Genomic DNA, 16,497 nt, shown 5'->3' with positions numbered 1-16,497 from the left:
CCCCGTTCCCAGCGCGTGGATTGTAACAGGAATTTCTTTGGCAAATGTCAAACTGGTCACTGTGCAGAACGGGGTTTGTATAATACAGAGCGCAAAGGCGAGGCTGTGGCATGGTGGCTTGGCTGGGGAGGGGTGGGGGGGCGCTGGCGGGGGGGAGGGCATTTCCGACCAGTTGGGGAGAAACGTCCCAAAATGTGATGCCTGCCTGAGTCTGCAGAGAGCCTGCGCCGATTGTTCACAAAGGAGTGAACCGATCCCTGCCTGGCTCTGCAGAGAGCCTGAGCCGATCGCTCGCAGAGGAGTGAACTCCCCTGGGGATAACCGATCCCTGCCTGCCTCTGCAGAGAGTCTGCGCTGATCGCTCGCAGAGAAGTGAACCGATCCCTGCCTGCCTCTGCAGAGAGCCTGCGCCAATCGCTCGCAGAGGAGTGAACCAATCCCTGCCTGGCTCTGCAGAGATCCTGAGCCGATCGCTCGCAGAGGAGTGAACTCCCCTGGGGATAACCGATCCCTGCCTGCCTCTGCAGAGAGCCTGCGCCGATTGCTCACAAAGGAGTGAACCGATCCCTGCCTGGCTCTGCCGAGAGCCCGCGCCGATCACTCGCAGAGGAGTGAACCGATCCCTGCCTGGCTCTGCAGAGATCCTGAGCCGATCGCTCGCAGAGGTGGGAACTGTCCTTAGGCCAGGTCTACACTACAGACTTAAATCGGTATAACTATGTCGCTTCGGGGTGTGAAAAATCTACACCCCCCCCCCCCCGAGCAACATAGTGACCTCAACCTAACCCCCCTGTGTAGACAGTGCTAGGTCGGTGGAAGAACTTCTCCTTTCACCATAGCTACCGCCTCTGGGGCAGGTGGATTAACGATGGGAGAGCGCGCAAGGGCGTGAGCCACTCACTGCCTCCAAATGGGGCACTAAATGCCCCCTTCCCAGCAGGACATACAGCATGCATCAGGACGGGGCCTGCCCCGCTCCCTCCCAAAACCAGCAAATTACCAGGGGATCCCACTTCTCCCACTAATGCCCCTGGCAGTGCCCTTCTGGCTTTTTTTCTTTGCTAAAAACCTCGGGGGGAAATCCATGAGGCAAAGGGTTCCACAGATTAACTTTAAAAAGCATGCTCCCTTGGGTCAGTGACATCTCACATCAGAAGGGACCAGAGTGATCCTCCAGTGTGACCCTCCCTGTCTCACACAGGCCAGAGAACTGCCCCCCAATAATTCCTCGAGCAGAACTTTGAATTCTGTTGGATTTCATTCTAGTGGCTTTGGGAGACCCTACATAAACCAAGTAAAAAATGCCCCCAGCTATGGGGTAAAAGAAAACCTGGATTATTCCAGGTTTTCAGGGGATTTATTCATTGTTTGTGCACAACTTCTCCCCCCCCCCCCCCACACACACCATAAACCCTTGAGCCAGCCAGACCCCCCCCACCCTGGGACCAGACTAGAGCCAGCGCCCCCTAGCAGGGGAAGGCCCTGTGCCCCATTTCCCACCCCCTCAAAGCTATGCAAGCATTTATAGCAAGAAATGGCACAGAAGTTTTATTAGAATAGTTGTTTTTGCTCCTCAAATAAATAGAAGGAGTTGTGGATAAATACTCAGCACCAGATGCAGCATCCCACTGAATCCTCAGTGCCCCCTTGGGGTCCCCCTTGAATACACCCCCTCCCACTGCCCCAGCCCTCCCAGTGTTAAAGCCCCTTGTTTCTTTCGTTGCTGTACAAACAGGGTATTTTGGTAGGGCCTATGTAAACAGATCTAGGGGGTTGGTCCCTGGGTCAAATCATGTGGCAGTTAGTTCCACAGGCTAACCACTCCCCCTTCTCTGCTAAATTCTCCATGCCCCTGGGTCAAAACATGTGGTCGTTCAAATGATTACCCAGCTCTCAGCCCCTCGCTGGGCCAAATCATGTAGTGGGGTAGTTCCACAGGCCATTCTCCCCTCTGCCAAATCATGTGGAAGGTAGTTCCACAGGTTAACCATAGTTCATCCTCCTCCTGTTAAGCTCTCCAGGCCTCTGGGTTAAATCATGTGGTTGGTAGTTCCACATGTAAACCATAGCCTGTTCTCCCCTGCTAAAGTCTTCGGACCTTGGGATCAAATCATCTGGCAAGTAGTTCCATAGCTCCCCCGCCCCCCTCCACAGCTAAACTATCTGGTCCTCTGTAACAAATCATGTGGCAGGTAGTTCCACAGGTTAGCCATACCTGATCCCCTCCCCTACTCCAATTTCAAGGCCCTGGCTGGACTCAGAGGGACGCTGCATCTTCATGATAGTGAGCGTGTGCATGTAGGAGAGTAGTGAAGCGCAGGCCCGAGGCAACGGTGAGGGGCTGGTGGGAAGGACGGAGGCGGGGGGGGGGGTCCGTCTCGCTCCTTAAGAGCCAGCTTCTTGTTCCTGGCCCATCGCCTCCAACAGTAGCCCCATGGGCGTCCTCTTCAGCCCAATGCTCTCGATCTTGTTCTCGATTTTATTCTTGAGGTTCCGGAGGCGAAAGGAGGCGTGGATCAGAATCACTGCAAGTGGCGGTGGGGGGGAAAGCGAGAAAGTGGGGGGGGGGCTGAAAGCGTCCCCGTCACTTGCTGAGAGCAGCCCCCGGCCCCCGCAACCCAAGTCCTGAGACACAGCAAGGCGGCAAGTCGCTCCCCCCTGCCGCAGCTCGGCTGCGTCTGCCGTGCAGGGAGTGTTTGCATGCAACCTCCCACCGCGAAAGCCGCCCCGGGGCAGGGCCTGCAGGCAGGGATGCTGCGGCGAGAATACATGGGCCGTGCCCCCGCCCGCTGGCAAAAGGAGGCAGCAGCGTGGGGTCTGCCTAGGTGGGTGCGCCTCTGACATGCAACCGAGCAGCGACGGCCCCCAAGGCTCTTGCAGCTAAACCGCAGGGGCCTGCTGCGTGCAGGGATGCTCCCGCTGGCACGGAGTGGCCCCCGCGGGCCCAGCCGCCGCAGCGGGAATGCAGCTACAATGCCGCAGCCCCCCGCAAGAGGCTGGCGCACCGGGCAGCGCCTGCAGGCAGGGGGGCTTGCAGCAGGGCCCCCGAGCGCAGCGCTGCAGGAGCCGTTCCTCGAAGATGCAACCGCCCGCAGCAGGAAGGCTGCGGGAACAGCCCTGCCGAGAAGGCCTTGGAAATGCAACTGCCCTCCAGGGTGGGGGCTGCATGCATGGATCTGGCAGCAAGGAAGTGGCAGCTGCGCCCCCCCCTTGCCCTCCCCGCGCCAGTATGCAGCCTGTGACCCACTGATCTGACCCCCCCCCAGTCCATGCACTGTGTTCACCCCCTGCCTGCCCAACCTCCCCCACTTTACTCCCCCCCCCCCATCAATCCCACTTCCCCCAATCAACCCCACTCCATGCCCTCACCTCCCTGATCTCTGCTACCCCAGGTGTCCCCACCCCCAAATTCTACCCCAGCAAACCTGGCCCTCTTCCTCGGTGCTACCCTGCCCCACAGCATTCCCCAAGCCCTACTTAACCTGACCCTGTAGATTCCACACCCCCATCAGCCCTGCCTCAACCCCCCACCTGCCGCCCATCCCTCCCCCCGACTCACTGGAGATGGGCAGGGTGATTGTCAGCAGGAAGACCCTCGAGCCCCCCAACAGGGACACCAGGCCATAGGCGCTCCCCAGCACGGCCAGGAGGCTGGCGCCAGGGTAGCTGCGCCGGAAGCGCCGAATTGGAGCCTTGTTCTCGGCCGCCCAGACGAAGGCGACGAAGACGAGGGTCACGGCGGAGCCAGAAAGCAGGGTGTGCAGGGGCCGGAAGTACCTGTGGGGACAGGGCAGAGTGAGGACCCAGGAGTCTGGGCGCCCACATTCTGCATTGACCCTACCCTCACGCCTTGCACACCCCCACCCCCCCCGGAGCATGCCCAGCCCCCAACCGCTTGCACTGACCCCATGGGGAGCAGGCACGGCCCCCCCACCCCTTGCAATGACCCCCCTGAGAGCATTGCACAGCCCCCCCACCCCTTGCACTGACTCCCCCGGAGCATGCATAGCCCCCTCCCCCCTTGTACTGACCCCCCCCCCCGAGCATACACCACCCCCCTTGCATAGAGCATGCCCAGCCCCCAACCGCTTGTACCAACCCCCTGGGGAGCATGCATGGCCCCCCACCCCTTGCACTGACACCCCCCACCAAGCATTACACGGCCACCTCACCCCTTGCACTGACCCCCCCCGGAGCATGCACGGACCCCCCGGAACATGCACTGACCTCCACCCCTTGCACTGACCCCCCCCGTAGCATGCAAAGCACCACACTCCTTGCACGGACGCCCCGGAACATGCACTGACCCCCCCGTAGCATGCAAAGCCCCACACTCCTTGCGCTAACCCCCCCCCCGGAGCATGCACGGACCCCCCCTTGCACTGACTCCCCCGGAGCATGCACGGACCCTTCAGAACATGCACTGACCTCCACCCCTTGCACTGACCCCCCCCCGTAGCATGCCCGGACCCCCCCCGGGAGCATGCACGGATCCCCCGGAGCATGCACGGCCCCCCACCCTTTGCACTGACTCCCCCGGAGCATGCACGGCCCCCCCCCTTGCCCGCACCGCTCACCCCCCCAGCAGCAGCGCCAGCCCCAGGCCCAGCCCGTAGTTGCTCTGGTAATACAGCAGGTTGTTGAGGACCCGGTTCCTCCAGCGCTGCGGGTCGCGCGGGTCCGGGGGCGCCAGGCGCGCGGGGCCCAGCAGGAAATCGCCCAGCGCCCGCAGCGGGGGCGGCCGCACCTCGGACATCTTCAGCGCCGGCGGGAGGGGGGGGACTACAGCCCCCGGCATGCACCGCGCCGCCCCCGCCCGCCGCGGCGCCGCCTGGGAAATGGAGTCCTGGAGGCTGCAGCAGGGGAGAGCGGAACAAAAGTGGGGTGGGGCTGGGAGCCCGGACTCCTGGGTTCTCTCCCCGGCTCTGGGAGGGGAGCGGGGTCTAGTGATTAGAGTGGGGGGGCTGGGAGCCTGGACTCCTGGGTTCTCTCCCCAGCCCTGGGAGGGGAGCTGGGTCTAGTGATTAGAGCGGGGGTTGGGGGCCCGGACTCCTGGGTTCTCTCCCCGGCTCCTGGTACGATCTCAAGCAGGATTCCAACCCCCCCCTCGGCCCAGTTCTCACCTAATTGTTCTGCAACCGGCTACCGCTGCCCCCACCCCAGCCCCAGCAGTGGTCGCATCAGTTGCTGCTGCGCTGCCCCATACGTATGTGGGTCCCTGCTGCCCCCTGGGGGTGGGGAGCCCTGATCTGTCTGTGGGGGTGTTGACTAAGCAGGCGGTCGGGCGGGGTTGCGGGGGGGCGGTCGGTTGCGGGTGTGGGGGGCAGGGCATGGGGTGCTGTAGGGTGGGGGTTGGTGGGTCTGGGGGGGAAGGGCATAGGGGTGCTGTAGGGTGGGGTGTGTGGGTGTGGGGGGCAGGGCATAGGGGTGCTGTAGGGTGTGGGTGTGGGGGGCAGGGCACAGGGGTGCTGTAGGGCAGGGGTTGTGGGTGTGGGGGAAGGACATAGGGCTGCTGTAGGGTGGGGGTTGGTGGGTGTGAGGGGCAGGGCATAGGGGTGCTGTAGGGTGGGGGTTGTGGGTGTAGGGCGCAGGGCATAGGGGTACTGTAGGGTGGGGGTTGTGGGTGTAGGGGGCAGGGCATAGGGGTGCTGCAGGGTGGGGGTTGTGGGTGTAGGGGGCAGGGCATAGGGGTGCTGTAGGGTGGGGGATGGTGGGTGTGGGGGAAGGGCATAGGGGTGCTGTAGCAGGGGTTGTGGGTGTGGGGGGCAGGGCACAGGGGTGCTGTAGGGTGGGGGTTGCTGGGTGTGGGGGCAGGGCACAGGGCATGGGGGAGGTCTTGCAGGGGATGTTGTGCAGTGTTGAGGGGCCGTGGCCAGGAGCAAGGGAGAGAAACGGGCCGCGGGGAGGAGGACGGGAGCCTGGTTCGCTGCCCCCCCACCACCTACCCCAAGCGATAGAAGGACACAGGTCACTGAGCGGACGAGTGCGGCAGAGTCCAGGAGCGAAGGAATGAGGCAGCCTCTTGGGCAAACGAGTGCGGCCGCTCTCCGGAGCGAGGGAACGAGACAGCCCTAGCAGAGGAGTACGGGAGTGAATCACCCCAGCAGAGCACAGGAGCGAGGGAACAGGACAGGCCCAGCGGAAGAGGAGTGTGGGAGCGAGGCAAGAAGACGGGCCTGGCAGAGGAGGAGAACCGGAATGAGAGAACGATTCAGGCCCTGTGGAGGAGTGTGGGAGCGAGGGAACGAGACGGGCCCAGCGGAGGAGGAGAACCGGAATGAGAGAATGATTCAGGCCCTGTGGAGGAGTCTGGGAGCGAGGGAATGAGACGGGCCCGGCGGAGGAGGAGTGTGGGAGCGAGGGAACGAGACGGGCCCAGCAGAGGAGGAGAACCGGAATGAGAGAATGATTCAGGCCCTGTGGAGGAGTCTGGGAGCGAGGGAATGAGACGGGCCCGGCGGAGGAGGAGTGTGGGACCGAGGGAACGAGACGGGCCCAGCGGAGGAGGAGAACCGGAATGAGAGAATGATTCAGGCCCTGTGGAGGAGTCTGGGAGCGAGGGAATGAGACGGGCCCGGCGGAGGAGGAGTGTGGGACCGAGGGAACGAGACGGGCCCAGCGGAGGAGGAGAACCGGAATGAGAGAATGATTCAGGCCCTGTGGAGGAGTCTGGGAGCGAGGGAACGAGACGGGCCTGGCGGAGGAGGAGTGTGGGAGCGAGGGAACGAGACGGGCCCAGCGGAGGAGGAGAACCGGAATGAGAGAATGATTCAGGCCCTGTGGAGGAGTCTGGGAGCGAGGGAATGAGACGGGCCTGGCGGAGGAGGAGTGTGGGAGCGAGGGAACGAGACGGGCCCAGCGGAGGAGGAGAACCGGAATGAGAGAATGATTCAGGCCCTGTGGAGGAGTCTGGGAGCGAGGGAACGAGACGGGCCTGGCGGAGGAGGAGTGTGGGAGCGAGGGAAGAAGACAGGCCCAGCAGAGGAGGAGTGTGGGAGCAAGGGAACGAGGCGGGCCCGGTGGAGGAGGAGTGTGGGAGTGAGGGAATGAGACAGGCCCGGTGGAGGAGGAGTACCGGAATGAAAGAACGATTCAGGCCCTGTGGAGGAGTGCGGAAGTGAGGGAACGAGACGGGCCAGGCGGAGGAGTACAGGAGGGAGGGAACGGGAACGAGGCCACACAGATCCACGGGCCTGGTGCTCTCACCTGGCTCTGGCACTGCTCCTGTTGGGGGTGGGGGTCTTCAGTGCACCAGCCCCCCCTTCGGCTCACACTCTCCCTGGGGGGAGTTCCTTGCCTTCTCTGCCCCCTGGGACCAACCCTCAGTGCCCCCGAGCGGTGAGGGGTTCCCCCCGGAGGGAGACACCCACCCAAAGGGAGCCTCCCCCCCACCAGCTGCCTGAATCTGGAGTGACTCTCGGCCTGTGTGAACGCGGGAGGGTTTAATATGGTGTCTGGAATACAGCATAGACCGGAAAGTTACCCCCCCTCGGCCCCTTTGTCCTCCAGCCGGCTGCCTGCCGAGGTGGAGGGCATCCCTGGTCGTCTATTGCTAGGTGGGAGGTTTGGGGGGCAGTGGGGGGGTTAGGGCCCCCCATTGGGCCCCTGAACCCCCTCACTGCCCCCAAACCTCCCACTGTGCCTGACAGAGCCCCCCAAACCCTCCAGGGCTCCCCACAGAGCCCCAAATTCCCCACAGCCCCTCTCTGTGTCCCCCCCCATTGCATCAGGGCTCTGGAGCAGCAGGGAGGTGGTCTCCTAGCAACAGCCAATGGGAGGCGAGGATGCAGCTGGATGGGGGGGCAGAGTGGGGAAGGCGGCTGCTGGGCCCTCACTGAGCCACAATTGGTGGAGGCAGTTTCCCTTCCCCCCACAGCCCTGACCCCCCCCGGCTCAGAAGGGGGGGCTGGCTGAACAGAGGGGACCCCAATGCCTGACCCCCCCAGGCTGAGAAAGGGGGGCTGGTTGAACAGCGGGGACCCCAATACCTGACTCCCCCTTTCACTCACACACTCCTCTCTCCGTCTCTCAGGTTCACCCCCTCCTGGGCCCTCTTCGGGGCTGATGGCAGACAGATCCGACCCCCCCTCCCCAGGGGCTCCCCCTGAGATGTCCCTTTGCCATCCAGCCGCGGCCACCAGGGACCCTCCGGCTTCGGCCTCCTCTGGTCTTCCTCGGGCAGGCCCCGAACCTGGGAATAAAACGTTTGGGGTTCTGTCCTAAGTCTCCCGCCTCTGGGGCTCTGTCCAGAGCAGAGCACACCCCACTGAGCCCCCCCCCGCCCCGACCCACAGCACGGCGCCCCCCGCCCCAGCATCCGGCCCCGATTGCCAGGGAGAGCGCCCCCCTGCCAAGCCCCCCACCCTGCTCTCTGCCCCATGGTGCCCCCTAGAGCCCAGCCCTGACTGCCAGGGGAGAGAGCCCCCTGCCCAGCCCCCCAACCTGCTCCCCACAGCACAGGGCCCCCTAGCCGGGGGGCAGGGGCACACACAAGGAGACCACCACTTGGGCTTTACATCAAAATACCTGACGAGCCTTTATTTCATTAGTTAATTAATCAACACCAGACGGACAGACAAGGGCTGTTACTGAATGGACTGCTAGAAGCGGGGGGAACCAAGGGAGTGGGGGGGGCAGAGCTAGGGCAGTGGGTGAATGGGGAGGTTCAGAGCTGGGGGGGCAGAGCCCTGGGGAAAATAGGGGGCTCAGAGCTGGGATATTGGGGGGCAAAGCCGGGGGGGAATAGGGGTCTTGAAGCGTGTCGGGGGCGAGCCGTGACCCCAATGGGGGGGGCAGTTGGCTTGTGTGGGAAAGACGTGGGGCCCAGGGTTAAGCTGGCCTGTGGAGGGAGGGGTCATTGGGGGGCAGAGATTGGGGGGCTAGGAGCAAGGCAGCCCCTCCCCTGCACCCACAGGCTGGCTACATTCAGAGTCGGGCGGGGGGGGACGTAAGCCCCCCCTCCCCCGCCACATTAGCGCTCACTGGGCCCTGGGGGAGGGTCCCCATTACTCAGGCAGATACCTCAGCAGGGGCTCCCCCCCATACACCCCCCTCCGCCCCCCACCAGCCTCCTCTTCCTCCTCAGTCCTCTTGGCCCGCTGCAGCTGGGGTGCCCCCGCCTCAGGCCCCTCCCCATCATCCCCGAGCCGCTTCACACGCAGCAGCGTGGGGGGTTCTTCCTCCAGCCCCCGGCGCAGGCGTCTGGGGTGGCGGGGGGGTCGCGTCTCGCCGCCTCCCGCGAGGATCCGGCCCACCAGGTACCTGCGAGCCAGAGGAAAAAAGGAGCTAGAACCCAGGCATCCGGGATCCCAGCCCCTGCCCCCCACTCTGATCCACTAGACCCTGCTCCCCTCCCAGAGACAGGGAGAGAACCCAGGAGTCCTGACTCCCAGCCTCCCCTGCTCTAACCACTAGACCCCACGCCCCTCCTAGAGCCAGGGATAGAACCCAGGCGTCCTGAGTCCTGGACCCTGGCTGAGGCCCATCGCCTTTTCCCTCTAGGGGGCGCTGGCTCCCATCCGGACCCGGGACTGGCCGGCTCAGGGGGGCAGGGCATGGGGCCTGGGGCCCGGGGCCCGGCCCTTCTCCAGGCACCTCAGCATCTCCGCATCCATCTCCCCAGGCTCCTCATCCCCCGGCTCGTCCTGGTGGCTCTCGTAGGCCCCGTCCGTCCGGTAGCGGCTCAGCTGGGGTGGGGCCGGGGGCCGGGTCCTGGGGGGGGCGCCCGCCCCGGTCTCATCGTAATCAGGGTACGGGGCCCCCCTGGCCTGGTCCCACAGCTGCAGGAGGGAGGCCAGGGGGACCGATTCCTGGAGGAGGCGCTGGAGAGCCAGGGCGGCCTGGGCCCCGTCCTGCCTCCAGCGGCCACCGGCGGGCGCCTCCTGGAGCCACGGGGTGCCCCCTGGCTCATCCTCCCGCCACCGGCCCGCAGGGGGCGCCCCCAGCCTCTCCAGCGCCTGGGCCAGCAGTTCATCCTGGGCCAGCGGCCCCAGCCGGGGGTAGTAGATCTCGTTGGCCAGCCCCATCTCCCCCTCATAGGGAGCCCCCCGCAGGTCCCGTCGGAAACGTCGGGGGCCCCCGGCCGAGTCGTGGGGCAGTGCCCCCCTGGGGCCGGCAGGAAGAGCCTGTGGGGAAAACACAGAGAGAAAAGGCGGAGAGGTGAATGGACGGTACCCAAGATTCCCAGCGAACCCAGGAGTCCTGGATCCCCCTCCCTCGGCCCGCTCTAACCACCAGATCCCACTGCCCTCCCGGAGCTGGGGAGAGAACCCAGGAGTCCTGGCTCCCCCTGCCCCCGCTCTACCCACCAGACCCCACTGCCCTCCCAGAGCTGGGGAGAGAACCCAGGAGTCCTGGCTCCCCCGGTCCCCGCTCTAACCACCAGACCCCAATGCCCTCCCGGAGCTGGGAGTCCTGCTCTTTTCAGCACAGGACAACTCCCCACCTTTTCCGGCTAATGGGGGGAGGGGTTCAGCAAATGGGGGGGGCAGGTCTGGGAGACGGTGGGGGAGGGGCATCTCTGTAGTGATCCCCCCCACCCATGTGTCTGTGGCAGCCAGGATCCGCAGGCTGAGTCACCAGGAGTGCTGGGGGGATGGGGGGGGGGGTTGGCAGCTGGCTCTGGGGGAGATGAGGAGGAGTTAGCGGGGGGGGGGCGCTGCCAGCCCCGGCCCCCAGACTGTGCGTTGTCTGTGGCGGGCAGGGCCCCTTCTCGTTCTTTCTCTCTCCCCCCCCGCTTCCTCCCCCCACCCCGGTGCACAGCTCAAATGCGGCTGCTTCTGGGGCGGAGTGCGACAGTGACACAGAACCCCCCATCCCTCTCCATCCTCCAGACCCCCCCTCCTCAAACACCCCGTCCCCCTAGACCTCCAAACACCCCCCATCCCTCCCCTCCTCCTCAAACACCCCATCCCCCTAGACCCCCAAACACCCCCCAACCCCCAGACTTCCCATCCCCCCAAACACCCCATTCCCCTAGACCCCCAAACACCCCCCATCTTCCAGACCCCCCATCCCCTCAAACACCCCATCCCCCTAGACCCCCAAACACCCCCCATCCCCCAGACTTCCCATCCCCCCAAACACCCCTTTCCCCTAGACTCCCCATCCCCTCAAACACCCCATCCCCCTAGACCCCCCAAACACCCCCCATCCCCCAGACTTCCCATTCCCCCAAACAGCCCATCCCCCTAGACCCCCAAACACCCCCATCCCCCAGACTTCACATCTCCCCAAACAGTCCATCCCCCTAGACCACCCTCCAAACACTCCCCATCCCCCAAGACCCCCATACCCCAAACACCCCCATCCCCCCAAACACTCCCATCCCCCAGACTAAAACCCCTGCAAACACTCCCCATCCCCCTCAAACACCTCCATCTTCCAGACCCCCCTCCCCCTCAAGCACCCCATCCCCATAGACCTTCACCCCCTCAAACACCCCCTTAAACCCTCAAACACCCTCAATTCCCCATCCTCCAGACCCCCATCCCCCTCAAACACCCCATCCCCCTAGATAGCCACCCCCAAACACCCCAAACTCTCCCCAACCCACTCGACCCCCAAACACCCCATCCCCCTCAAACACCCCATCCTCCTAGACCGCTACACTCCCAAACACCACCCATCCCCTGAGACCCCCACGCCCCAAACACCCCCCATCCCGCGACACCGCCCACCCCCAAACACTGCCCACTCCGTTTATACACCCCATCCCCAACTCGATCCCCCCAGCACCCCCCTCGATCCGCCCCAACGCTACCGTCTCCACTGAGGGGGGAACTCACAGCCCCCCTCCGATCTCCTGCGCTGTGGGGGGGCGGGGTCTGGGCTTCGGAGCCCCGGAGATGGGACCATCAGCCCCCCCGACTCCCCTGGCTCCGGGTACGTCCCCGACCCCGGGAGACCATAATAAGGGGTGGGGGGAAGGGGACGAGGGGTTCGCGGAGGGGGATAAAAGGAGAAAAGACGAGGGGTGCAGGGAGGCGATGGAGAAGAGAGGGCGCAGGGGGAAGATGGGGAGAGATGGGGCGCGGGGGGGGGATGGGGGCGCAGGGGGCTATGGCGAGAGATGGGGCGCCGGGGGCGGCGATGGAGAAGATGGGGGCGCCGGGGGAGGCGATGGGGAGAGACGGGGCGCAAGGGGGGAGAAGGGGGAGCAGGGGGCTATGGCGAGAGATGGGGCGCCGGGGGCGGCGATGGAGAAGATGGGGGCGCCGGGGGAGGCGATGGGGAGAGACGGGGCGCAGGGGGGGAGAAGGGGGCGCAGGGGGCTATGGCGAGAGATGGGGCGCCGGGGGAGGCGATGGAGAAGATGGAGGCGCCGGGGGAGGCGATGGAAAAGATGGGGGTGCCGGGAGTGCGATGGGGAGAGATGGGGGCACAGGGGGAAGATGGGGAGAGATGGGGCGCAGGGGGGCCCATGGGGAGAGATAGGGGCGCAGGGGGCTATGGGGAGACATGGAGAGGCGGAGGCGACGGAGAAGATGGGGGTGCCGGGGGGCCCATGGGGAGAGATGGGGTGCTGGGGGGCGATGGGGAACAGGGGGGCGCAGGGGGAGAGATGGGGAGCCGGGGGGCGATGGGGAGACATGGGGGAGCCGGGGGTCCCATGGGGAGAGATGGGGGCGCCGGGGAGAGATGGGGCGCAGGACTCGGGGGGCCCAGGTCCCCTCCCTACCTTCCCGGCGGCGGGGCCCACCGCGCAGAGCAGGGCCGCCAGCATCAGGCTCGTAGCCATCGCGCAGGGACCGGACGGGACCGAACCGCGGGGAGCGGGAGACACGGACCGGCGCAGGGAGCAGCCGCTGCAGCGAAACCTGCCCCGCCCCAAGCCCCGCCCTCCGCGGATCCTCCCCCCTGCATCCAGCCCCCCAGCATCCCTCGGGATCCTCCCCTCTGCAGGAGCTGCGGGTCGGGAGTGCGGGGCACCTGCAGGGCTGGGGGCGCATCTTGGTGCCTCCCTGCTAATTAATTTCTGCTTCCCGCAGCATCCATTGCCATGGAGACACAATTACTCATTTATGGGGGGGGGGGAGACAGTGCATGATGGGAAAGACCCAAGGTGGCCTGGAACTCACTCACCCCCCCAGCCCTGCCGGTGCCCCTCCCTCCCGAGCTGCAGCCCCCTGCCAGCCCAGCCCTGGGCTCCCACCAGCCCTGCGATGCCCCACTCTGGACCGTAGCCCCTGCCCCCCACAGCCCTGCCCCCCTGCTCTGCCAGTGCCCCTCACTCCTGATCTGCAGCCCCCTGCCAGCCCTGCCCTGCCCCCCCCCGCAGCCCTGCCGGTGCCCCTCCAGACCCATAGCCCCTTCCCCCCAGAACCCTGGGCTCCCCCCAGGTCTGCCGGTGCCCCTCACTCCCGACCCGCGGCCTCTGCCCCCCACAGCCCTGCCCCCTGCTCTGCTGGTGTCCCTCACTCCCGAGCCGCAGCCCCCTGCCAGTCCTGCCCTGGGCTCCCCTCCAGCCCTGTCTGTGCCCCTCACTCCCGACCCACAGCCCCTGCCCCCCACAGCCCTGGGCTCCCCCCAGGTCTGCCGGTGCCCCACTCTGGACCACAGCCTCAGCCCCCCACAGCTCTGCTGGTGCCCCTCACTCCTGATCTGCAGCCCCTGCCCCTCACAGCCCTGCCCCCCTGCTTTGCCAGTGCCCCTCACTCCCGACCTGCAGCCCCCTGTTGCATTTGGCAAGCCTCCAACCCGACCCCCCCCACTCCCCCCAGTCGCTGGCGGGCGTTTTGAGAGCTGTAAATACAGGGAGCCGCCGCGCCAGCAGCCGGGCGATGAGCCCTGCGGGAGGCTGCATCTCACTGTCTGCTCAGGGGGATGAATTAGTTATGGCAGGATCCATTAGTGCTCATTTCTTCTCTGCCGCCTTTCCTGGTTCCCGGCCCAGCCCCCACCGATCAGCAGGCCCAGCTCCCGAGCTGAGAGACTCCAGGGCAGTGCTGAGATGCAGCCACCTCTGGGGCGGGGCAGCTGGGGAACAGCCGCACATAACACCACACAAGGATGGCTTGCCCAGCGCTGAGATGCGGCCACCTCTGGGGTGGAGTAGCTGAGAACCAAAACTGGGGAATGGTGGGGAAGTAGGAAAAGGGTTGGATTGTCACCCCCTGGCCACGGTCTCTCTCAGCTGTTGTGCTGGGAGGGGAGAGATTTGAATTTCAGTGTCACACCCAAGCGGGACAGAGCAAGTGTGTGAGATGGATGGATAGATGTGGTATCTGGGGAGGGAGGGATGGATGGATGGATGGATGGATGGGGTGTGTCGGGATGAATGGAAGGATGGATGGATGGAAGAATGGATAGATGGGGTGTTGGGATGGATGGGGTGTCAGGAAGAATGGAAGGATGGATGGGGTATGGGGATGGATGGATGGATGCATGGATGGGGTGTCAGGATGAATGGGGTTTGTCGGGATAAATGGAAGGATGGATGGATGGACGGGTTGTGGGGATGGATTAATGGGGTGTCGGGATGGATGGATGTAGTATTGGGATGGATGGAAGGATGGATGGGGTGTCGGGATGGATGGATGGAAGGGATGGGGTGTCGGGATGGATGGATGGATGGGGTGTCTGGGGATGGATGCATGGAAGGATTGATAGATGGGGTGTCTGGGGATGGATGGATGGAAGGAAGGAGTGTTGGGCTGTATGGATGGAAGGATGGATGGATGGATGGGTGTTGGGATGGAAAGATGGATTCGGTTTGGAGATGGATGGGATGGTTGGATTGGGTGTCTGGATGGATGCATGGAAGGATCGATGGATGGGGTGTCAGGATAGATGGATGGAAAGATGGATGTCTGGGGATGGATGGGTGGGGTGTTGGGATGAATGGATGGATCGATGGGGTGTTGGGATGGGTGGATGGAAGGATGGATGGATGGGGTGTTGGGATGGATGGATGGGGTGTTGGGATGGAAGGATGGATGGGGTTTGGAGATGGATGGGATGGTTGGATTGGGTGTCTGGATGGATGCATGGAAGGATCGATGGGTGGGGTGTTGGGATGAATGGATGGATGGATGGGGTGTTGGGATGGGTGGATGGAAGGATGGATGGATGGGTGTCTGGGGATGAATGGATGGATGGGGTGTTGGGATGGATGGATGGATGGATGGGGTGTTGGGATGGGTGGATGGAAGGATGGATGGATGGGTGTCTGGGGATGGATGGATGGGTGTCTGGGGATGGATGGATGGATGGATGGGGTGTTGGGATGGAAGGATGGATGGGGTTTGGAGATGGATGGGATTGTTGGATTGGGTGTCTGGATGGATGCATGGAAGGATCGATGGATGGGGTGTCGGGATAGATGGATGGAAGGATGGATGTCTGGGGATGGATGGATGGATGGGTGGGGTATTGGGATGGGTGGATGGAAGGATGGATGGATGGATGGTTGCGGTGTCGGGATGGATAGGGTGCATGGGGATCGAAGGGGTGTCTGGGGATGCTGCGAGGGCGATAGAAGGGGGTAGATGGGGTAAGAGGAGGCTGATGTGGCTGTTTCTGACCCACACAGGAGACAGGGACTGTAACGGTGCTGCAGAGGGGTGAAAAGCAGCCCCAAGCTCCCCCACTTGCGCTGAGGTAAGGGGTGGACCCAGGGGCGGGGCAGGTTGTGTGACCTGGGGGGGGGGTGAGGCTGTCTGTGTGTATCACAGTGTGGGTTTTGTCCATGCTGTTGCATGTACGTAGGACATCTGTGTCTATGTGTATCTTTCTTGCTGGGTGCGGATTTGTGGGTGCGATTGTGGGTGTGTATCTCATTTGTGAGAAACGAATGGGACACGGGGTCTTTCCCCACAAAGCCAGGGATAAAAACCCAGGCATCCTGGCTTCCCCTCCTCCACCCATCCCTGTTGTTTATCTTCCCGTCCCTGAGAGCTGATTATATTCCCCCAGGGGTTGCAGATTTATGGGACTGTTATTTCCACCTCTGCTGCCCTCTGCTTTGAACCCAGGCGTCCGGGCGGAGAAATCAGGAAGCCAAGGCCCAGTGGCTGCCTCACCTCTGATGCCCCCACTTTCATCTCCTGCCAGCCTCAGTACCTGCTGCGCTGGGACCTCCCCCTCCCCCAGCCACACAGAGCAGGACTCCTGGGTTCTTTCCCATGCTCTAGGAGGGGAGTGGGGTTTGGTGGTTAGCGCAGGAGGGGGCTGGGAGCCAGGACTCCTGGGTTCTCTCCCTGGCTCTGGGAGGAGGGTGGCATCTAGCAAAGTGGAAAAGTGCCTTGAAGAAGGGACTAAGGTAATTCAGTGTCAAAGAGCCTGAAATGAAGCCCAGGAGTCCGGGCTCCCAGCAACAGCCCCCCCCCCACAGTCTAACCACTAGCTCCCCCTCCCCACTTGTCTGCAGGGAGGGGTCACTCTGATGCGTCCGGTCATTCGCTGGCTCCCTTCCCACTTTCCACTCACCCAGCCAGAAGCCAAAGCCCAGAAGAGTCCCAAGGCTGGGCGAGCAGGGGGCGCGGGTTGGGATTGAGG

At 64.1% G+C, this 16,497-nt stretch overlaps 2 protein-coding genes across 2 annotated transcripts; both read right to left on the bottom strand.

Annotated features, from left to right (window-relative positions):
- Positions 1-1,696: 1,696 nt before the first annotated feature.
- PRAF2 (PRA1 domain family member 2) lies at positions 1,697-4,776 on the bottom strand. The gene is made up of 3 exons (XM_074937470.1): positions 4,578-4,776; positions 3,560-3,777; positions 1,697-2,525 (listed from the first exon to the last, which is right to left on the bottom strand). Exons 1-3 carry the CDS (start codon positions 4,754-4,756, stop codon positions 2,386-2,388), a joined length of 537 nt encoding a protein of 178 aa, XP_074793571.1. The 5' UTR covers positions 4,757-4,776; the 3' UTR covers positions 1,697-2,385.
- A 3,864-nt stretch (positions 4,777-8,640) lies between these two features.
- On the bottom strand, positions 8,641-12,853 carry PCSK1N (proprotein convertase subtilisin/kexin type 1 inhibitor). Its single transcript, XM_074937099.1, has 3 exons — positions 12,680-12,853; positions 9,595-10,124; positions 8,641-9,261 (listed from the first exon to the last, which is right to left on the bottom strand). Exons 1-3 carry the CDS (start codon positions 12,737-12,739, stop codon positions 9,006-9,008), a joined length of 846 nt encoding a protein of 281 aa, XP_074793200.1. The 5' UTR covers positions 12,740-12,853; the 3' UTR covers positions 8,641-9,005.
- Positions 12,854-16,497: the final 3,644 nt, after the last annotated feature.

The sequence above is a fragment of the Natator depressus genome, chromosome 23 (genome assembly GCF_965152275.1).
Source record: "Natator depressus isolate rNatDep1 chromosome 23, rNatDep2.hap1, whole genome shotgun sequence".
NCBI classification, from domain to species: domain Eukaryota; kingdom Metazoa; phylum Chordata; order Testudines; family Cheloniidae; genus Natator; species Natator depressus.
This window is presented reverse-complemented; position numbering and strand designations above follow the sequence as displayed.